The following is a 21148-nucleotide window of genomic DNA, read 5'->3' as shown; positions in this document are numbered from 1 at the left end:
CTGATGATGTTGCTCTTCAGTACTCTGGAAAAGTAGGTCCCTGACAGCATACCTTCCCAGTGCAATACATCTTTTGATTTCCTAACTATTGGTACCAAAAGTATTGATTGTGGAGCCAAGCACACTAAACTGTTAACAATCTCAGTCTCTTCACCATTTATCATGATGCTGCCAATCAGCCCAGTAGTGAGAATCTTTGTTTTCTTGATGCTGGGATTCAATCCATATTGAAAACTGTAGTTGTTGACCTTCTGCAGCAAATGCTTCAGGTCCTCTGTTTCAGCGAGCAGGGTTATGTCATCTGCATAATGCAGGTTGTTGACTAATCTTCCTCCAATCCTGATGTCACACTCTTCCTCATAGAGCCCAGCCTCCCAGATGATCTGCTTTGCATATAGATTGAAAAAGTGTGGAGACAGGACACATCCCTGGTGTACATGCTTCCCAATTTTGAACCATTCAGTGTTTCCTTGCTCTGTTCAGATGACTCCCTCCTGGTCCAAGTACAGGTTTTGCATAAGCACTATTAAGTGTTCTCAGATTCCCATTCTTCTCAGAGTAAGCCACAGTTTGTTGTGATCCACACAGTCAAATGCCTTTGCATAGTCTGAAGCAGAGATAGAAACTCCTCTGGGACTCTCTGCTTTTAGCCAAGATCCAGCTAACATCAGCTATAATATCCTTAATACCACAGCCTCTTCTAAACCCAGCTTGTACATCTAGCAGTTCTCTGTTGATATGCTGTTCCAGCCATTTTTTTTTATAATTTTCAGCAGACTCTTGCTTGCATGTGGTATTAGTGATAATGGTTAATAATTGCTGTACTATGTTGGGTCACCTTTCTTTGGGATGGAACAAATACAGATCTCTTCCAGTTAGTTGGCAGGTGGTTGCCCTCCAGATTTCTTGGCACAACTTGGTGAGCACATCCAGGGCAGTACCTGTTTGTTGAAATATGTCAATTGGTATGTGGTAAATTCCTGGGGCCTTGTTTTGTTTGGGGGGGCTTTTCCCTCCAGTTCTTTCAGAGCAGCTTGAACTTCTTCCTTCAACACCATAGGCTCATACTCATACATTATTTCATTAAATTCTTCTGTGTCATCCAATTCCTCTTGATACAGTGACTCCTTCCATCTTATTACAATGTTTCTGGATCATTTAATATTCTGCCCAAAGCATCCTTAAGTATTGCAACTTGAGGCTTGAATTTGTTATTTGTTAGGTTAGGTTAGTGAACTTAAGGAAGAAATCAGAGAGAACGAGAAAGCTTAATGCAGCTTTATTAAAGGGGGAAAGGGGAGCTCCCAGGTGAGTACCTCATCCTGGAGAAGCAGAATGGGAAGTCACACTGTGAATTTACTGGGGAGGATTTTTATAAACAGAGTCTTTATTGAGGGACATTCCACTCTGATTTAGGAGCCACCTGCTAGCTCAGCCAGACAAGCAAGGCCATTTGCTCTTCTTATCAGCAGCAAGCAAGGCCATCAGCTTTTTTTTTTTTAAGTTTTACCGTCAAATTGGATCTGACTGGTACAGGAGGCGATTGTTCCTCCTTCTTCAGCAGAGCATCTGGTGGATTTGAACCGCGCACCTCTGGGATTGCAGTACAGTTTCCTGCCACTAGGCCACAAGAGCTCGCTGGCCATCAGCTTTTGAGTTCTGAATTCTTCATTCTTTTCTTTGGCGCTCTTTGCCCAGACTAACATTATTCATTTTCTTCAGCTTGAGAAATACTGAGTAAGTCTGGCCCTCTGATATTCTGACTCCAGCTCTTTGCACATTTTATTATAATACTTTCCTTTGTCTTCCCACACTTCTCTTTGAAATTCTCTGTTCAGTTCCTTAATTTATTGATTCAAGCAGAGTGAACCACTTTCTGGCTCTAAGTCATGGCAATAATTGGATTATCGGTGTCACGCATTGGGTTTTTATTGGTGTTTCATTGATTGTCAGTAATTGAACCCATGCCATTTTCAGTTGGTATTTTTAAATGGTGTTTTCAATTACTTATGGGTTCAAAAGCCAGATAAAGAATAAGACTGAAGAGTTGATGCTTTTGAATTGTCATGTTGGAGAAGAGTATTGAGTGTACTGTGGAGCATCAGAAGAATTAACCTGCCTTGGAAGGAGTGCAGCCAGGAAGCTTCTTAGAAGAGAGGATGACAAAACTTTACTCAGTTTAGAAAATTAAAAAAAAAAAAAAGACTAAAGCAAGACAAGAGAGTTCTTCTGGCCTAGAGGCGAGAGGCTGTACTGCAATACTGAAGGCACAGGGTTTGAGGCCACCAGCTGCTCCATGGGAGAAGGCTGGGCAGTCTCCTCCCATGTGATTAACTGCCTCTGAAAACCCGCCAGAGGGTCAGTTCTGACTCTACGGTACACAAAAACAATTACAAAGCAAGACATAAATTTATTCTGTTAAAAAACCAAAACAACAAAACTACTTTGGACATGTCATCTGGGGAGGCCAGTGCCTGGAGAAGAACATCATGGTTGGAAAAGTAGAGACTCAACAATGGACAGAAAAACCCTCAAAGAGGTAGACTGACGGGTCTAACAGTGGACTCAAACATGGGGACAGTTTGTCAGGATGGTGTGAGATTGGGCAGTGCTTTGTTCTGGTGGACTTCCAGTCATTATGAGGAGGAACCAACACAAAGGCACCTAACAACAACCCATTTTACAGTGTGGTGACTTTGGAGACTTATCCTTACTGTGTGAAGAGTCACAGCTGGAGAAGGAAGCATTTTCAGTCAGTTTTCCTGTTAGGCACAGGAGAGACCTAAGTGGGGACTGCAGTCTCCAGCCCTTTGCTGCCCATTCCTCATCCATTCCCTACACGCCCCATTCTCCTGCACCCCCAACACTGCACCCCCACCTCCAGCCTGCCTTTCTGCAATGCTCCCCCCGCCTCTGCACCTCCTCTTCTGGCCCCCCTCCTGTGCTGCAGAGTGCCTCTGAGTGCCTCTCTAGTCATTCCTTACCTGAGCTCTCACCCAGTAAGACTCAACTCAGAACTGGGGTGCCCCCCAAGCCTAAGACTGTCCTTGTGCCCAGCCTGCCCCCTAGTGGCCAGGGTCTTAGAAGTGATCAGCAGCTTCCTTTAGGTCACCCTGGGTTCCTATAGGGTGGAAACCGTTGGGGCATCTTGCTTAGTGCACATACCTAGACCACACATGCACTACACCTACAATATACATACACACCCACTAGCACTGCACATGCAAGCATGCATAAGCAACATGTCCCCCACAAGCACAGTGTACATGCATACACCCATGCATGGAACACACCATGTGTGCACACGTATACACACTCACAGCACACATGCAAGTGCTCGTGCACACCATGGTTGTGTATGCTTTACATGTTCACCCACAGCACATTTATACATGCATAATACACAGGCACACCCTTAGCGAACATGCCACACACAGTATTTACACGCAAACCTCTCTTCACAGTCCTGAGTCATAGAATGGGGTCTGCAGAAGCCCTGTCCTGCTCATTCTGGGCCCACTGAAGAAATAGTGCGGCATCCAGACTAAATTCCTGGCAAAATGGAGTGCCAGCTGGAAGCCACAGCCTCAGGAGCTCTGGGGACCAAGGGCTTCTGTTGGGGTGTGTGGTGCAGCCCTGTGGGGTGCCTGGCCTAACCCAAGCCACAGCCATGTCTTCTTTTTACTGAGCCTTCTTTGTTGGTTTCAGTCCAATGACTCTTTCCCCTTTCTTTCCTGTCTGCACTTCGCTGGACGCTTTCCAGGGGAGTTCTCAGGTGTGTATCTCCCATCCAGCCTTCCTTTTCATGGCCCGGGGGAGGGGGGTGGTGTCTCACATGGAACACTTCCCTGCTGCTGTCCAGTCCCTGCTGGCTGCTCGGCCTGGCCCCTCCTGACCGTCCACTCCCCTGGCCACCTGCCCCCTGCCCCCAGCTCCCTTGCTCTAAGCTTTCACCACTGGGCCATTTACTGCTGACCCATTGAAGCCTAGGAGGCCCCCTATGGCACTCTCTGAGGTCCCCTGCAGCCAACTGACTGGACAGCGGTGGGAGGTTCCCTGTACCCACTCAGGGGGGTGTCCCCAGGAATGAGTTCTCATCCTGCACAGCTCAGCACAGCTCTGTGCACATGGACAGACCAACAGAGCTGCCCTGTTCTGCCAGGTGTGGAGGCTGCTCAAAGGAATCCCACATCACCCGTTCTGTTTTGCCTTGGCCACCAGCCTACCCATCTTTGGAAGGAGGTGTCCACAGGTGTTAATACCCCCCTTCGAGGACATACCCCACCTCATCCTTGTCCCAGGCACAACCCTAGAGATGAACTTGTGAGCTTTTCTAGAAGGAGTGGTTGGCCCTGTCCTGTCTCCTGCTCCACCTGGCCCCTCCTGTGCCTACTCCTAACCCAGGCCTCAGACTGCCTCCTGCTGTTAACCACCGGCATAACACGCTTGTCTTCTCTCCCTCGTCTCTCCCTCTGCCCCGCCCTGTTTCCCTGGATGCTACTGTAGTGCGCGATGATTTTTTTGGTAAGGCCAAGGCCGTATTTCCGTGTCTGCGACCCCCATCCCATCCCATCTCGTTTTGCTTTGCATGCTGTTTGCTCTGTTCTGCATGTGGCGGCAGGGTCAGTGGGCTCCCTAGGTTGGGCTGAGGGTGGTCAGCTTAGCCTTTACCCTCCAACACAACACCAGGTTCCGTGGTGCCAGGTGCTTGCGGCTTCCCAGCCGTCCAAGGCTCTTTGCAGTCTGCCTGCGTGAGCCAGTGTTCTGTGTGTGTCTCACGGGGGAATGAGGTGGAAGGGCAGGACCACTTGGGGGCCAGGATAAGGACAGGCCCTGAAAGCAAGCCCCCTGGACGAGGGTTGAGGACTTGTGTGAATGGTAGCAACTTTGTTCTGCAGTGGCATTAGGAAGTAGAGGGTGGAAAGTATTGAAGGTGCAGATGTGGGCTCTCAGGTGGACTCATCCAGGGTTGTGGTTGGGAGAAGGGGGCAAGTGGTCCAATCCTTTAGACCTCCCTCGCTTCTGTAACTTCCACCTGAAGTGCCTCTGTGTCATCTTCTCTGACCATGCCTCCGACCTTGCCCTCCAATCGGTGTGGGGAGTCCTGGCCAGCAGAGTCATTGCCACTAGTCCATCTCATCTCCTAGAGGGAGGCGGGGCTTTCTCTGAGTCTGTTATCTGTCTTCTGTCATCACATTCTGAAAGCATCCCAACCCCCTGATGAACCACAGAGCTGGGGAAGGGATGATGCCTGGAGCTGCAGGCACACCTGACTGAGGTCCCAGCAGCAGAGAGTTGAGGGAACCACGTTGAGATGCCTTCCGCCAGGAGTAAACCTAGTCGACCATGTCCTCATTCAGGGAGGACTTTGCACAGAGCCCCCACACCAAGCCAGTCCCAGGTGTTAGTAGCTAGGTTGTGGGCACCTCTTCTGCCTGTCCAGAGTTGGGGACCCACCACTCCTGCCCCCCAGGCAGCTGTTGCCAAGGCTGTCATGGGCACTGCAGAGCAGGGTCCGTCTGTGCAGGACTTGGCAAACCTGAACCTTATGTTCCAGGGATGGGCAAGGAGGTGGGTAACCTGCTGCTAGAGAACTCACAGCTGCTGGAGACCAAGTAAGCACACCTATAGATGCAGCCCCCCATGAAGCCCCTCCCCCAACCAGTGCACCCCTGCACCCCACCAGTGCAGCCCCACATCCTTCTAATGCACTTCCCACTAGTGTGGGTCCACACCCCATCAGGGCATTCCACACCACCCCATGATGTGTCCCTTCATCATGCTCCATTCTGCAAGGAGAGCCAGTGGAGGTCTGCTGGCCACAGCGGGGGCTCTGTGTGCTCCTGGGGGGTGCTCCCTAGTGGGGGAGGCAGGGTTCCTGACTAGTCTCCTCAGGAAGTGTGTCTGCAGCTCCTTTCACTGTGGTAGACAGAGACAATATTCCCGTGCAGCACCTGTGAGACAAGGCTCTCTTCAGTGTGGTGCTGGGCACGACTAAACCTGGCCTCCTTAGGAGATTAGAATGCAGGTCCTCAGCTTCCCTGGAGTTCAAGTTCCCCACCTTCCCTGCTCTCCCCCCCATGCACACATGTCCCAGGAGTACAAAGTCTCTGCCTTCTCCTGGGACTCAGGGCCCTGCATCCTCTGGGTCTGGGGTACTAGCTCCCCTCTAGGGAGGGATTGCAGGCAGTGTGACCCCTTTGAAGGTTTGAGTTAAAGCACCCACCTTTCAAGGAATGCACTGAACGTGGTGAAGAACGACCTGATCGCCAAGGTTGACCAGCTATCAGGCGAGCAGGAGGTGCTGAAAGGAGAACTGGAGGCAGCCAGGCAGACCAAAGCCAAGCTGGAGACCCGCGTCCGGGAACTGGAAGAAGAACTGCGCAGGTGGGCGACGCCACCTTCAGCCCCGCCCACTTCAAATAAAAGCAGTAGACTGCCCAGAGGCTGTCATTTTATGGAAGCAGCCTGCATTACCCCTTTCCTGTGGGCACCCTGGATGGTGGATTTGTGGCATGGGAACTAGCCATCCCTGGGGATGGGCCTGTGACAGGCTTCTCCCTTATTTGATCAGTTGGTTGAAGCCATGGGACCCACGCTTGGGTTTCAGAGGGCTGAATGAGGGAGAATGGAGGTGGGACCAATCCTCACTCTCCCTTCCCTGCTCCCCGGCTCCCAAACGGCTCTCCTGCCCTTCAACAGAGTGAAATCGGAGGCAATCACTGCCCGGCGGGAACCCAAAGAAGAGGCAGAGGATGTCAACAGCTGTCTGTGCACAGAGCTGGTACATCCACCACCCTGGGGACCCGCTTCTCCTGGGCACCTCACTCCATGGCCTATTCAAAACCACCCCCTTGAGTTCTCGCCCAGGCCCCTTCCTGTTATTTACGTTTTGGAAACTTTTTTTCTCCATTACAACCACAATTTAATTTTCACACCCAGGAAATTCTACATAGATACAGTACTATTCCCTAACATACAGTCAGTATTTAAATTTCCCCAATTATTCCAACAGCCATTATTTTCATTTTTTTTACCTTATAATCTTATTCATTTCTTTATGTGACAATTAATGATTAAGTAATAGACGTATTAGTTCAGGAGAAAGGAACATTCTCAAAGATACTTTATCCCTCAAGGTTGAGCCTTCCCCTCATGACCACCAGGCCTAGTGATCCCCACTGTGGTGTCTGGATGGTCTTGGGAATAGTGCTGTCACCACTGTCCCCCCAAGTTGAGAGATTCAGAAAGGCATGCACCCACCAGTGTCACCCACCTGTTCTCACTCAAGGGAGAACGCTTGCCTTTTGTCTGAACCCTGAGTCTGGAGAGGAGGTGAACTTGAAAGCTACTCCCCTAGTAGACCTGCTGCATGGGTTGATGGGGAGCCTGGGGCAGGTGTTACAGCTGGGCACATAGGGGTGCCCAGAAATAGGAGCCCCAGACATCCATTAAAGGAGGCACTCTGGAGATTACGACCCTCTGTACCTGTAGAGCTCAAAGGGCTGGTGTTTGGGCCTCAGCAGCCGGCCCCCAGCTCAGGATGCAGAGCCTGCTGCCCAGGTGGCACCTCCACTCCTGCTCTCCGAGCTCCCAGAATATCTCCTCCCCCAATCTCGGGGCCAGGTGTCCTTTTTGTCATCAGCAGCCCTCAGTATCAGGTGCAAGCTATCCGCGGGTCCCTGGGTCTGTGGACTGGTCCCCAGCACCCTGCTCACCTGGCCTGGCTCTGCCTGCAGGACAACATCCCCATGGCCCAGCGGCGCCGCTTCACTCGGGTGGAGATGGCCCGTGTGCTCATGGAGCGAAACCAGTACAAGGAGCGGCTGATGGAGCTGCAGGAGGCTGTGCGGTGGACTGAGATGATCAGGTGAGATGTGGGTCAGATGCTGCCTCTCCAGGTCGCCTCCTGCACACAGCTGGGGCCTGGATCCTAGGGGTCATGAGAGCCAGTGGGTGGGTGACACTTGGGGGGTAAGGGCCGTGACGAAATCAGTGTCCCCTGCCCCCACAGAGCATCTCGGGAGCACCCATCCGTCCAGGAGAAAAAGAAGTCCACCATCTGGCAGTTGTAAGTCTCGGGCAGGTGGGTGGACAGACCTGTTTGCGAGTGGGAGGCCCTGCCCTCACTGTCCACGTCCCTCCCTCTTGCCTTCTGCAGCTTCAGCAGGCTCTTCAGCTCCTCCTCCAGCCCCCCGCCGGCCAAGCGCTCATACCCCTCAGTCAACATCCACTACAAATCACCCACCACGGCCGGCTTCAGCCAGCGCCGTGGCCACACCATGTGTCAGATCTCTGGCAGCCGCCCACTGGAATTCTTCCCCGATGAGTGAGCCCCCACCCCATCTGCTGCCCTGCCTATCCCTGGCCCCCCTCAAACACCTCAGGATCTCGCCTTTCCTGTGTGGAATGCGGGAGTTTCCTGGGCTTTTAAGGCAAGCTTTTGGGGTTCCCGCAGCCTGGGGATCCAGCAGAGGTCCTAGGGCTGCCCTTGAGGCACCACCTAATGAGTGCTTGGGACAGAAGAAGCCTGGGTTGCAGGGTCCTCAGGATGCACCTGAGACCACCCTGTCTCTCCCGCTCAGCGACTGCACGTCGTCAGCGCGGCGGGAACAAAAGCGGGAGCAGTATCGCCAGGTGCGCGAACACGTGCGCAATGACGATGGGCGGCTGCAGGCGTGCGGCTGGAGCCTCCCCGCCAAGTACAAGCAGGTGAGCTCAGGGCCTGACGGGGGCAGGCGTGCAGGGACACGGTGCGGTGGAGGCGGGTCTGCAGCCAAGGAGTGCAGCAAACCCAACTCACAGCGCCCACCCTGTCTGTCGCTTGTGGCAGCTGAGCCCCAATGGAGGCCAGGAGGACATGCGCATGAAAAACGTGCCGGTGCCGGTGTACTGCCGCCCCCTGGTGGAGAAGGACCCGACCATGAAGGTGAGCATCCGGGCCCGTGGGGCAGCCTCCCTGCTTCTGTACTTGCTGTGTAGGACAGTTGGCTTTGTGCTGCCGGCCCTGGTGGCCTCACTGGAGCTGAGCCTCTGTCCTTGCAGTTGTGGTGCGCGGCGGGCGTCAACCTGACTGGGTGGAAGCCCAGCGATGAGGACCCAGGGAATGGGACCAAGCCAGTGCCCGGCCGGGATCCCCTGACCTGCGACCGTGAAGTAGAAGGGGAGGTCACCAACAGCCACACTTCTCCAGAGAAGAAGAAGGTGAGAGTGGCCACAGACGGGCAGGTCCTACCTCGTTCCTGTCACCAAGGCTGGGCTCAGCGGGAGTCACCCTTGGTGATGAATGGCAGTGGTGTTGAGTGGTGACCATGGAGCAGGGTGGGACAGAGGACAGCATCACTTTCCCAGCATGCAACAGTGCAAGAGAACTCCAGGGGCCTGGCATCAGAGGCTGAAGTCTGACATGGGACAGATGGCATGTGGCCTGGTTCTGCTTCTTCACCATCCTGTTTTGTGGGAGAATAGCTGTGAATGGTCAGGGCTGCACAGTGAGGACCCTGTGCTGTGCCCCTGTCCCTGCAGGCAAAGGAGCTGCATGAGATGGACACCACCTCCAGCCGGGTCTGGATCCTCACCAGCACACTGACCACCAGCAAGGTGGTGATCATAGATGCCAACCAGCCAGGCACCGTGGTGGACCAGTTCACTGTCTGCAATGCCCATGTCCTGTGTATCTCTAGCATCCCTGGTGAGCCCTGCAGCATGCCAGGCGAGGCTGAGCATGTGGGGACCTTGGAGCACATGGCATAGAAGCTGTGTTGGCACTAGTGAGGCCAGACAGTGACCTGCTGACTTTGGTGGCCTTGTCCTGTTCACAGGAGGGAGCCTATAACTCCCTTTCTCCCTGGGAGATGGTCACTGATGGTGAGGAGGCAGCTGCTCCCAGCAGACAGGATATATCCTCTCTGTGGGACCCTCCTGGTGGGCCTGAAGGGGATGGCTTGTTGGCAGGAGGTGACAACAATGTCTTTCCTCCCAGCGGCCAGTGAGAGTGACTACCCGCCAGGGGAGATCTTCCTAGACGGTGATGTGAATCCGGAGGAACCTGGCGCAGATGGAGTGCTGGCCGGCATCACACTGGTGGGCTGTGCCACTCGGTGCAACGTGCCACAGAGCAACTGCTCCTCGCGTGGAGACACTCCGGTGCTGGACAAGGGGCAGGGTGAGTCCCAGCGCCCCAGTGTCCCCCCTCCTAGCTGGCATAAGTTCACCCCTCTTTTCCACAGGGGAAGTGGCAGCAGCCTGCACTGGAAAGGTCAACCCAGCTCAGTCCACAGAGGAGGCCACGGAGGCCACAGAGGTGCCCGAGCCCAGCGAGCCTGAAGCAGCTGCAGTGCGGCCCGGGCCCCTCACAGAGCATGTCTTCACCGACCCAGCCCCCACACAGCCCCCCAACAGGCCTGGCAGGTGGGCTGCCCAAGGTGTAGCAGGGTGGGGTCGTGTGGGCACAAGCTAGCTGTGCCCTAGGATGGGCCTGGGGCTGCCCTGGAGCTGGGTCCTTCTTGCAGTGAGAATGGGCAGGAGGCAGAGACAGAGGCCAGCAGAGCGCAGCCTGAGCCAGAGCCCAGCGTGGACCCTGCAGGGGCTGGCAGCAGCGTGGCACCCACCATGTGGCTGGGTGCCCAGAATGGCTGGTAGGTTGCACTGAGGGCTGCCTGGGTGCTGAGGGTCTTGGCTGACCAGCCTTCACCAGCCTCCTCCTCTGGTTCCAGGCTGTACGTGCATTCGGCCGTGGCCAACTGGAAGAAGTGCCTGCATTCCATCAAACTGAAGGACTCCGTTCTGAGCCTGGTGTACGCATGTGTGGCGGCATGGGGAGGGTTGGGGGGCATGGGAGGAGCTGTGGCAACCATGCCCCCTCTTCACCCCTTTCACCTAAGCTTGCCCCTCCTCCATTGCAGACACGTGAAAGGCCGAGTGCTGGTGGCCCTGGCAGATGGTACCCTGGCTGTCTTCCATCGTGGTGAAGGTGAGGCATAGAAATGGCAAACGAAGGGGGACCATGGTGGGCTGGGACTATCTCTGGACTGGAACCCTCGGTGGATGTCCCCCTCTTCTGTCCTGGGAGCAGACCTGAGCAGGTGGGTGTGTGTCCCCTCCAGATGGCCAGTGGGACCTGAGTAACTACCACTTGATGGACCTGGGCCACCCACACCACTCCATCCGCTGCATGGCCGTGGTGTACGACCGTGTGTGGTGCGGCTACAAGAACAAGGTCCACGTTGTCCAACCCAAGACCATGCAGATCGAGGCGAGTGGGTCTGGGTGGGGGGACTATGCAGGACTGGGTGGGAGGGTCAGTGCAGGTGGATGACAAGGTGGGGAAGGGGCCCTGATGAGGCAGGGTTAGGTGGGGTCTGGCCCAGTGAGATTTGATGAAGTGCCGGATGGGTGTGGCTTGTGTAGGGGGCGTGATCGAGTGGGCAGGGCAGATAAGTGAAATAGAGGTGCTGGAGAGGGTGGAGTGACACTAAGGGGAGAGGCCAAGAGAGGGACTGAGTTGAGAGGCTGGGCCAGGAGGGATGGGGTGCAGGTTTGGAGGAAAGAGGGTTGAGGGACAGATTGAGGGAAGGGAAAGTGGGAAGCTTGGAAAAAGGTGTCTGCTGGAGGGGTGGGGAGGACAGTGGTTTGTGATACTCCCTCCCAGAAGACTGGAGTTTAGGGCTCAGAGATGGATTAGACAGGGCTGTGTGCGCGCACTGGGCCTGCTACTAGCTCAGCCTCTGGACTCCTGCATACCTGGGGTCAGAGGATAGCCAGGTTCTGTGTCAAGACTCTTACTCCTCTCCACTGACTCTGTGACATCCCCAACAGAAGTCGTTTGACGCCCACCCACGGAGGGAGAGCCAGGTACGGCAGTTGGCGTGGATTGGTGATGGGGTGTGGGTGTCCATCCGCCTGGACTCCACGCTGCGGCTCTACCATGCCCACACCCACCAGCACCTGCAGGATGTGGACATCGAACCCTATGTCAGCAAGATGCTGGGTGAGAGGACGCCATGGGGTAGGGAGTGCAGGTAGACTCAGAGGTGACCACCTGGGTGGTGGTGGGTCCCAGCACACAGCCACTTGGCCCCCAGAGTGGTGGTGGCTCCAAGGCAGACCCAGCACTGACCACCCCAGTTCTGTGGGTACAGGTGGACTCCTCAGTAGTCCCCAGGGTGGTGGGTGAGTGCAAGGTGAGCCAGCGCTGACCCCCCTCACCCTTTGTACCCCAGGCACAGGCAAGCTGGGCTTCTCCTTTGTGCGCATCACAGCACTGCTCATCGCTGGCAACCGCCTCTGGGTGGGCACTGGCAATGGAGTGGTCATCTCCATCCCATTGACTGAGAGTGAGCACCCCTCTACCTGCTGCTCTGGGACTCTTGGGAGGACTGGGAGGGCTTCAGGACAAGGCAGGGGCTTGCCGGGTTTCTGAGGATGTACCTGGGGCACCAGGCTGGCCCTCACCCCCCAGCAAAGCAACTGTCCTTTCTCTCCCTTCCTCTTAGCTGTGGTACTACACCGAGGGCAGCTTCTGGGGCTTCGCGGTAAGTCCAGGCACTGCTCTGTGGGTTCCTAAGTGGAACGGGGTCACTAAATGGTGGTGGGAGAGGGCAGGCCCATCTCAGACCCTTTACACCCTGGTCTTCCCAGCCAACAGTCAGCACCTTTGGGTCATTTTGTCTACAGCCAATAAGACATCCCCCACATCAGGGGAGGGTGCCCGTCCAGGAGGCGTTATCCACGTGTATGGTGATGACAGCAGTGACAAGTCGGCGAGCAGCTTCATCCCCTACTGCTCCATGGCACAGGCTCAACTCTGCTTTCACGGCCATCGTGACGCCGTCAAGTTTTTCGTGTCTGTGCCAGGTAAGGGGCTTTCTGGGCCCACAGAGAAGGTAGGGTGGGGAGGCAGCCTTGCAGGGCTGTACAGTGAGATGGGAGGGCAGTGGTCCACAGTGGACAGCTGTGCACACCAGCCATGCTGAGTTTTCTCTGCCCCTGGACAGGTAATGTGTTGGCTACCCTCAATGGCAGTGTGCTGGACAGCCCATCCGAGAGCCCCGGGGCCCCAGCCACTGCCTTGGATGCTGCTGAGGGCCAGAAGCTGAAGAACGTGCTGGTGCTGAGTGGAGGAGAGGGATACATTGACTTCCGTATCGGTGAGGGGCTGGCTAGGATATAGGGTGGGGGCTGCAGGCAGGGGCTGTCCCTCACCTGCTCCTCTTGCAGGTGACGGCGAGGATGATGAAACAGAAGAAGGTGGAGGGGACCCAACCCAGGTGAAGCCCTTGCTGTCCAAAGCCGAGCGCAGCCACATCATTGTGTGGCAGGTGTCCTACAGCCCTGAATGAACGCTGCCTGTACATACACGCCCGCCTGCCCGCTGCGGCGCCCCCAACCTCTCAACTGCAGCTTTCACCTTAGGTCTGGGCCCCGCTACAGGCAGACTCAGGGTGTGGGTTAGGCCAGGGGGTACCCTCAGCTGAGGGACCCCTTTGCTAACAGCTCCTGGCCAGTGCCAGCCCATGGTCACGTCCCAGGTCAACTCAAGGCTGGGGGTGGGGGTGTCTGGAGATCTTAGTGGGGGTACCTGGCTGTGGGTAGTCCCTGCAGAGAACCCCATTTCTGTTCCTGGGCTCCCATTACCCTCCCCTAAGTAATCATTACCCAGAACTGGCAACCTACTTGCCTTTGGACTCTTGGGGCTGAGGGTCTGACCCTGTCCCCCAGATCCTAACTAAGGGAGCTGGGCTCACTCGAGGGAGCCTTCCCCGACACTTCCCTATCCTTCACCCTCTGCTTTCTGCTGCCCCTGCTCGTAATGTGACCCAGTCCCTGCCTGGCCAGCCCCTCCCCACAGGTAACCCCCAAGCAGGGGCACCCCTCATGGGCCCAGAGCCCTGTAGCCCCACCTCTCCTCAAGCCCCCAGGGTGGGAGATTGGCCTCAGGAAGAAAGGGGTCAGTGCAGGACTCAGGCCAGCCTCAGGTTGATGGGGACATGGGGTGCTCCCAGGTCTGCCTTGAGGAGCCTGGGCCCTAGAGCCCAGCTCGACATGTGACTAAGTGCCTAGGGTTGGCTGTGTGGCCTGCTCTCCCTGAGGGGCAGCTGACAGGCTGCGGAGCAGAGGTGGAGGGCTCAGGGTGAGGGCCACCCAGCCAGGCTCTAGGTGTGTGTGCATGGCAGCCTCAGTTTTGAGAGTGCTGCCCTAGTGGACAGGCCCAGGCCTTACTCTGGCTCCATATACAAGGCACTGAATCAGCGGCCTACCCTCCTGCCACAGGCCAGTGCAGGCTTCCCCACCACCCGCCAACTCTCCACTGTGACGTATGTAAAGTCCCTTTTCTGTCCCCAGAGGATTATGAAGCTATTTGGTGAGTGGGTGGTGAAGGGCCAGTGACAGTTCTCCCCAGGCTTTGGCCCTGCAAGTGCCCCCATGTACCTGTCCCATGTGTAATAAACGTCTCCACACTGTCCATCTGTCCATGCATCCAGTGCTGTCACCACTTTATTGTGAGGGGAAATGGCAGGGTCTCTGATGCCTTGAGGGCTAGAAGGTATATCCAAGAGCAATTCAAGCAGTGCCCCAGAGGGGTTCACCAATCCGGGTGAGGCCTTCTTCCAGGGAGGCCCTGGGCTGGACCTGGTCTCTCCTGAAGGGGGCTAGTGCACCAGCAGAGGTGGGGTGAGATCTGCTCCTGTCTCCATGTCCACCGAGTAGCGGGTGTTTCAGCCCACACAGAGGCCCTTATAGTGGCCATTGAGCATAGCCAGGCAGCTTTCCACAGCAGCTACTCGTACAGCCAATGGGCTGCACTGTCCTCCCAGCACAGAAGCTCATCAGTGCGGAACCACAGCGCTATCTCACGTCGAGCACTTTCCACTGTGTCACTGCCATGAATCACGTTCCTGGGGGAGGGCAGGGGTCAACATGAGGCCTTCTGAGCGTCACCAATGGCAAGGCCTGGAAAAGGGTGAGCAAAGTAGGTGGGGTAGGGGTCCAGAAAGGTTCAGGTTACCCTGGTGGGTCTTACTTGCCGATCTCGATGCAGAAGTCCCCGCGGATGGTGCCGGGCGTGGCATCAGCTGGGTCGGTCGCCCCAATGAGCGTCCGGGAAGCACGCACCACGTCCAGGCCTTGCCACACCTGCGGTGCCAGAGGAATCAGGTCAGCTTGTGGTCCAGGCGCCCTGGCGCGCCCCTCCCCAGCACTCACCATGGCAACCACGGGCCCGGAGCTCATGTAGCGGACCAGGCGACTGAAGAAGGGGCGCGCGCTCAGCTCGGCGTAGTGTTCACGCAGCAACTCCTCTGAGGCCTGCGGAGAAGAGGCCTCAGTCACTGTGCGGCCCAGGCCGCCCACTCCACCCGGCCCAGGCCCGCCCTCACCTGCACTAGCTTCAGCGCCACCAACTTGAAGCCTTTCTTCTCAAAGCGCCGCACGATCTCGCCCACTAGCCGCCGCTGCACACCGTCCGGCTTCACGGCCACGAAGGTGCGCTCATGCACGCCGGTGCAGCCTGCGGACCTAGCGTCAGGCCTCGGGGGCTCTGCCCAGCCTCGCACCCAGCCCATCTCATCCCTGTACCCTCCACCTGGCCTGACAGGCCTCGTCCTGGGGCCGGTCCCCTCCATCCGACCCGGTAGGCATACCATGAACCTCAAATTATCTGCCCTGGGTCGGCACCCTCCACCTGGCCTGCTGTTACTCTTTACCCAGAGACCTGCACCCTCTACCCGACCTGGTACCCCACCCTGGGTCCAGTATCTTCCATCCCGCCCAGTATTCCCTTCATCGGACCCAGTACGTCCACAGGGTCCAGTACTCCAGCCCTGAACCTGGGGTCCACACCCTGTTCCCGCTATCCTTCATCACAGCCCGCGCTGCTCACCCGCAGGGAAGAGGTTGGCGAAGACAGTCAGCACCAGGCAGATCATGATGGCGACAGCGCTGGGAGGACCCCGCGCGGCCTTGCTGGAGGCGGCGGGCGGGGCGGGGCCTGGGTTTAAAGGGGCCGCTGCCGCTTATTCCCTCCTTAGACGCCCGCAGAGGTGTGCGACACGGTCATGCATGGGCGGCTGAGCTCTTGCATAGGGCAGCACGACTGCAGATAGCTCAAGTGTCCTCAGCTACCCGGCGCCTCCATCACCTAGTGCAGCTGTTCCGTGTGGAGCTGGCCTTCCCCCTCAACAAGGCCTGCGGTTAACTCCTTTCTAACTCAAACAGCAATCTCAGAGAAACCACAAGTTACACAACTTCCTCCCTTGCAGGTGCCAGGCTCAGCCTGCTCAGTGCCTTGGCCTTGTCCTAGCAGTCCCGCCCGCCCTCACCTGGCAGTCATGGGGCTGGAATCCCACCTGTGGTACTGGCCTGATTCTCCTACCCCACCCCAAGGCTGCCTGGGAGGAGGGCGCTCCCCACTTCCTTTGATTTTTTACATCATAGTAAAAAAAGAGGCTTTATTTAGAAACAATTATTGCACGAGAATCCCAACATGCTTTTTAATGCTGTTATCTTAAAGCCTTTGGTTCCTCTTAAACTTGAGCCCCCACTACTCCGGGCAGGCACAAGGAGGGTGGGACTGATGGAGATGGAAACTGAGGTTGTCTTTCTGCCTAGGTCCCACCACCAGCACAGTGTCCAGGGAGGGCGGCCACCCTCCAGAGTGTTCAGTGGTGCCCCAGGCACAAGGAGGGTGGGACTTCCCCCTCCCCAAGGCCTGTGGTTAACTCCCTTCTAACTCAAACAGCAATCTCAGAGAAACCACAAGTTACACAACTTAAGTGGTCTTTATTTACGTCCAAAGTCTGGATCTGGGCAGGGATAACAAAGGGTTCTCACCTCTGGAGGCATCAGGCCTGATACCCACCATGGCCACAGATTGCACGAGCCCCCCTGGCCTCAGAGAACATAAATGCACCCAAACACAGAAGAAATGAGGTCAGGAGCCTACCCAACTTCCAGCCAAAAGGCGCACCCTCCCCCCATGGCAGAACACTGTTCCTGGAACTTGTGACTCAGGGGACCCTCATCCCTGTGTGGCCGCTGGTCCTTTATACTGGGGTGCCCTTGGCCTTGAGCTTCGACTTCAGTCTGGCAGGGTAGTCCCAGGGTGTGCAACCTTCACTGTTCAGATTCAGCATGGGTTCCTCAGTGCTCGGGTCCCCGCTTTTCTGCCGCTCAGCGAGAATCATGGCTCGGAGGAGGGGCGGGTAAGGCACAGAGACGGGCGGGGTCTTGCTGGGGGGTGTGAAAGCGGTGAAGGCCGCCTCTTCGTGCTTGGGTACCAGTCGCCAGTCGTGGTGCATGACCTGCTCAATCTCCCGGGGGTGCCTTTCTGTCTCACCTGGGGAAAGAGGGACACGGCTCACAGCACGCTTCCTTAACCATCTCTGCCCTGTGCACTGTCCCCCAAGTCTTACCTTTGAAGGTCAAGATGCCCCAAACTTTCCCGTGGTCCACGTTCTGAAAAACAGGTGGAAGCTGATCAGCTCAGCAAACTCTTCATCCATTTCTCCCGAGAAATTAGGGGACAACCGGTCCCAGAGTCGGATCCAAAAGGGTAGGCAGGACTGCCTAACAAGGAAGTAATCTACTACCTCCCTTAAGATTCAGGAAGCACCCATTCCATTGTGGGATAGATAAAGAGTCAGGGCTGCCCTAAGAAGTCACCCACCGCTCTCCCAATATTTAAGGTGTCATTTGGCCCACAGTCGGAGCGAGGCGAGGAGGTAATGGTTATTACGAGGGCCCGGGGTGATGCACGCGCAGACGGCAGGAGAGAGGTTCGCACACGCACCTGCGCTGTGTAGTCGGGCCGGACCCGCGTGAGGCGCCAGTAGCACGGTTCGTCGTGCTGCCATAGCCAGGACTTGCGCGTGACCATGCGGCCAATGCCGAAGAGTGGTAGGCGGTTGAGGATCTGCAAGAGGCGGCTCTCACGGCGCACGTCGGCCCAGGCCCGCAGGGGCAGCCGGTGGCCCGATAGCGGCCGCGTCAGCGTCTCGTAGTCCAGCTCGAAACGCTGTGAGTCACGCGGCCGATCCCGGTGCTCGCGCAAGGCCCGCACGCGCCGGGCCAGCTCAGCGATCAGCCGCGGCCTCACCTTCTTCCGCGCCATGATTGAGCTGCAAGGCTGGTCCGTTCCCTTATTGTTCCGGCCGGGAGCCGTCGCCTGGCGCCGCAAGGTCCACAGCCTGCAGGAAACCGCAGATGTGTCCCCGAAAAAGGTGTCCTGACACGGCCGGAAACGGCAAGTGTGTTCTCGGCAAAGATGTCCGGAATTAGCAGGAAGCGAGAGCGAGGCAGGCTGGCCATGGCGAGGGTCGGGTCTGGAGGGACCGAGCTGTCCACCCGCAGTGGCCGCAGCCGGGGCCAGCGGCGGGCGCCGACCTGGGAGATCTCAGATTCGGACGGCGAAGGCTCTGCGTGCGCGGCGACCGCTGTGAAGGCCCGGGATCCCGCGGAGGAACGCAGGGCGGCAGCCGAGGCGCTGCGGCCAGAGCGCGCTCTCAGGCGCCTGGCAGTGCGGGTGGACCCAGGTGCGCGTGGAGGCAGCCTGGGCCCTTCTGCCCGGAACTCCGCGTTAGGGACCACCTTGAGCTGCCCCCAGCTCTGGTGGCACAGTGGTCAAAGCACTTGACTGTTAGCCAAAAGGCAGTTTTCGACCTTTCAGTGAGAAAGACATGAAGTCAGTTCCTGTAAAGATTTGGAAAGCCGGGATGGTTTTCTGTCCTGAGTTGGCCTCAACATAATGGTGTAACTGGTTGCTTCCTGTCTAGGTAGAGAGAGATGGAGTAACGGGCGGGCGTTCTCTCTCCTGTCCCCTCCTAGCCATTCTGGAAGACCCGGGTGCTGGAGGCTCTCGGGTCCCTGGGCTGCGAGCACAGCATCGAGCAGCAGCCCCAAGCCCGCAGGCCTCAGCTGGAGCCGAGTGACACCAGACCCCTGTCCCTGTGGCGTGAGTGTCCAGTTAATGCACTGAGGAGGTGATCCGTTTTGTTGGGGTCCCAGCTGGTGCTAGATGCTAGAACCTGCCTTGGGAAGTTGCTGCTGCTATTGTGTGTGATGCAGTCATGGATGCCTAGGAGCAAGGAAGAGAGTGGAGAGTTGACCAGGGCTAGGATCCATCCACTCCTAGTCTGTTCCCAGGGCCCCAGAGGTCAGGGTAATGGGCTTTAAGGAGTGGGCCTGCCTGGCCGGAGCTTGTATTGTCGTGAGTTTCTTGCCGCGCCTGTCCTCACAGGTGCCCCCTCAGGTGTGGGATTTCCACGAGCAGGAGTCCCTGGTGCTGTTGGAACCAGAGGAGTTTCTTCAGGGCGTCATACAGCTGACTCAGGTGCTTGCCCAGTAGAGAGGGTTCACAGAGGGCGGCCTGTAACGTTACTAGGAATAGGATAGACTTAACAAGAATAGAATATTTTGGTTTTGGTAACAGTATTGAAAGTTCCCTTTAAGAAGGTGGGGTGGAGTGGTAAGCCAGAGGGTGGATACCTGATGAAGGGGTGGGAAGATCTCTCGTTGGAGGCACCAGGTGGGGCTGGATTGGCCTTGGGAATTCAGAGCCATCAGCCAGCTGAACCTGACCACTGTCAGGCTCTTCCCTGATTGGGTGCTGGCCAAGGTTCCATATTCTCTTTCCTGTTATGGATAGGCGGAGGCTGGGTGAAATGCTGACACCCTTCCTCGCTTGCAGGTGCCAGGCCCAGCCTGCTCAGTGCCTTGGCCTTGTCCTAGCAGTCCCGCCCGCCCTCACCTGGCAGTCATGGGGCTGGAATCCCACCTGTGGTACTGGCCTGATTCTCCTACCCCACCCCAAGGCTGCCTGGGAGGAGGGCGCTCCCCACTTCCTTTGATTTTTTACATCATAGTAAAAAAAAGAGGCTTTATTTAGAAACAATTATTGCACGAGAATCCCAACATGCTTTTTAATGCTGTTATCTTAAAGCCTTTGGTTCCTCTTAAACTTGAGCCCCCACTACTCCGGGCAGGCACAAGGAGGGTGGGACTGATGGAGATGGAAACTGAGGTTGTCTTTCTGCCTAGGTCCCACCACCAGCACAGTGTCCAGGGAGGGCGGCCACCCTCCAGAGTGTTCAGTAGTGCCCCAGGTCAAAGTGACCATTGACTCGGCCCAGGTGGAGGAGGTGAGGGTTGGCTGGGCTGGACAGGGATTGTAGACCCTCTTGAGGCCAGCAGGACCAGGTCTGGTCAGCATCAGTGGTCAGTCCTGGCATGTTCCTGGTTGCCCCCCATCTTGAGGAAACTCCACGTGGCTCCCCCCAGGCCCTGGTTTGGCTGCAGCTCTGGGCCAGCCTTAATGTGCTGCTGGTAGCTTCATGGCAGGAGCTGAGTGAACATGTGTGTGCCTTCGCCAGGGCCCTTGCTCAGTGTCCCTACAAGCGAGTGCCCCCACCCAGAGCAGGCTGGGCAGTGGGGTGACGTGATGGCAGAGGAGAGGCAGCCTCTGGAGGGACTCCTGCTCACATCTGCAGGTGGCTCTGGGAATCCCAGGCCTTTTCCTTCTGCAAGGCAGAACGCTGGGCTGCTGATGAGCGGACAAAACATGGCCTGGGGTTGCGGGGGACCTGGTGGCAGCAGATCTGGCAGTTCAACAGGGTCAACCCAGCAGTGGCCAATGCCGTGGTCACTGCATTCCCCTCCCCCCGCCTCCTGCAACAGGTGAGCCACATGCACATCAGGCCCAGGTACAGCTGGAGGAGGCATCCCTGCTCACCCTCATTCCCTGCCCTAGGCATACTTGGCCTGTGACTCGGAGCGAGAGCGACTGATTCTCCTGGCTGACCTCCTTGTGGAAGAGGGTCAAGGTGGGCAGCCTAGAAGGGTGGGACCCGACCTCTCCCGCCGTCTCTTCCTTTTCCTGACTACCTGCAACCCTGATCTCCTGCTGGACCTGGATTCCTGAGCACATTTGCCTCTGAATAGCACTCAGCACTCAGGGTAAGGGGGAGTAGAAATCACTGCCCTGTGTGGGGCTGGGCACCAACCACTGGCACCTTCAGCCAGAACAGTGCAGTCTGCATCCAGCTTCATCAGCCTGACCCCAGGGCTGGGGAGCACCAGCTAAAGTTCTTGGATAGGTGGGCTGAGAGAAGGGGCCAGGAGGCTGAAGGGCTGGAGACTGCACTTGTGCTGGTGT

General features: G+C 56.8%; 4 protein-coding genes across 4 annotated transcripts in view; 2 read left to right on the top strand and 2 right to left on the bottom strand.

The window, feature by feature from the left end:
• The window catches only part of MAPK8IP3 (mitogen-activated protein kinase 8 interacting protein 3), a 78938-nt gene extending 65598 nt beyond the window's left edge, over positions 1-13340 (top strand). Inside the window, exons 9-32 of the mRNA XM_006901901.1 lie at positions 3764-3775; positions 4507-4524; positions 5558-5615; positions 6235-6387; positions 6703-6784; positions 7740-7870; positions 8015-8071; positions 8162-8329; positions 8586-8712; positions 8834-8929; positions 9046-9204; positions 9526-9691; positions 9983-10165; positions 10230-10410; positions 10512-10637; positions 10716-10796; positions 10905-10972; positions 11106-11254; positions 11818-11989; positions 12222-12335; positions 12495-12533; positions 12676-12855; positions 12996-13148; positions 13219-13340. Of these exons, the coding sequence (XP_006901963.1) occupies positions 3764-3775; positions 4507-4524; positions 5558-5615; positions 6235-6387; positions 6703-6784; positions 7740-7870; positions 8015-8071; positions 8162-8329; positions 8586-8712; positions 8834-8929; positions 9046-9204; positions 9526-9691; positions 9983-10165; positions 10230-10410; positions 10512-10637; positions 10716-10796; positions 10905-10972; positions 11106-11254; positions 11818-11989; positions 12222-12335; positions 12495-12533; positions 12676-12855; positions 12996-13148; positions 13219-13340 (2795 nt within the window). The remainder of the gene's footprint in view (positions 1-3763; positions 3776-4506; positions 4525-5557; positions 5616-6234; positions 6388-6702; positions 6785-7739; positions 7871-8014; positions 8072-8161; positions 8330-8585; positions 8713-8833; positions 8930-9045; positions 9205-9525; positions 9692-9982; positions 10166-10229; positions 10411-10511; positions 10638-10715; positions 10797-10904; positions 10973-11105; positions 11255-11817; positions 11990-12221; positions 12336-12494; positions 12534-12675; positions 12856-12995; positions 13149-13218) is intronic.
• A 1439-nt stretch (positions 13341-14779) lies between these two features.
• NME3 (NME/NM23 nucleoside diphosphate kinase 3) lies at positions 14780-15926 on the bottom strand. Its single transcript, XM_006901902.1, has 5 exons — positions 15881-15926; positions 15378-15508; positions 15205-15306; positions 15023-15135; positions 14780-14897 (listed from the first exon to the last, which is right to left on the bottom strand). The coding sequence occupies exons 1-5, from the start codon at positions 15924-15926 to the stop codon at positions 14780-14782; spliced, it is 510 nt and encodes a 169-aa protein (XP_006901964.1).
• Positions 15927-17042: 1116 nt separating this feature from the next.
• Positions 17043-18109, bottom strand: MRPS34 (mitochondrial ribosomal protein S34). The gene is made up of 3 exons (XM_006901903.1): positions 17789-18109; positions 17412-17454; positions 17043-17335 (listed from the first exon to the last, which is right to left on the bottom strand). Exons 1-3 carry the CDS (start codon positions 18107-18109, stop codon positions 17043-17045), a joined length of 657 nt encoding a protein of 218 aa, XP_006901965.1.
• Positions 18110-18304: 195 nt separating this feature from the next.
• On the top strand, positions 18305-20914 carry EME2 (essential meiotic structure-specific endonuclease subunit 2). The gene is given in 10 exon segments (XM_006901919.1): positions 18305-18530; positions 18823-18844; positions 18846-18872; positions 18904-18949; positions 19235-19327; positions 19685-19776; positions 20048-20135; positions 20275-20390; positions 20484-20670; positions 20744-20914. Coding segments are annotated over 10 exon segments (1068 nt in total).
• The last annotated feature ends 234 nt before the right edge of the window (positions 20915-21148 follow it).

Source organism: Elephantulus edwardii, unplaced genomic scaffold, assembly GCF_000299155.1.
Source record: "Elephantulus edwardii isolate Elephantulus edwardi_28Jun2011 unplaced genomic scaffold, EleEdw1.0 scaffold00350, whole genome shotgun sequence".
Lineage (NCBI taxonomy): Eukaryota > Metazoa > Chordata > Mammalia > Macroscelidea > Macroscelididae > Elephantulus > Elephantulus edwardii.
Note: the sequence above shows the minus strand (reverse complement) of the source record. Positions and strands in the feature narration are given on the sequence as shown.

What these genes read in the sequence shown, in the direction of transcription:
- NME3 (XM_006901902.1), bottom strand. Translation starts at nt 15,926, where the DNA reads ATGATCTGCCTGGTGCTGACTGTCTTCGCCAACCTCTTCCCTGCGG. An exon ending in CGCCAACCTCTTCCCTGCGG is followed by an intron (nt 15,509 to 15,880) that starts GTGAGCAGCGCG and finishes CTAGGTCCGCAG; the next exon opens with GCTGCACCGGCGTGCATGAG. An exon ending in CCGGGCCCGTGGTTGCCATG is followed by an intron (nt 15,136 to 15,204) that starts GTGAGTGCTGGG and finishes CTGGCACCGCAG; the next exon opens with GTGTGGCAAGGCCTGGACGT.
- MRPS34 (XM_006901903.1), bottom strand. Translation starts at nt 18,109, where the DNA reads ATGGCGCGGAAGAAGGTGAGGCCGCGGCTGATCGCTGAGCTGGCCCGG. An exon ending in GGCCCGACTACACAGCGCAG is followed by an intron (nt 17,455 to 17,788) that starts GTGCGTGTGCGA and finishes CCTGTTTTTCAG; the next exon opens with AACGTGGACCACGGGAAAGT. An exon ending in GGGCATCTTGACCTTCAAAG is followed by an intron (nt 17,336 to 17,411) that starts GTAAGACTTGGG and finishes CTCTTTCCCCAG; the next exon opens with GTGAGACAGAAAGGCACCCC.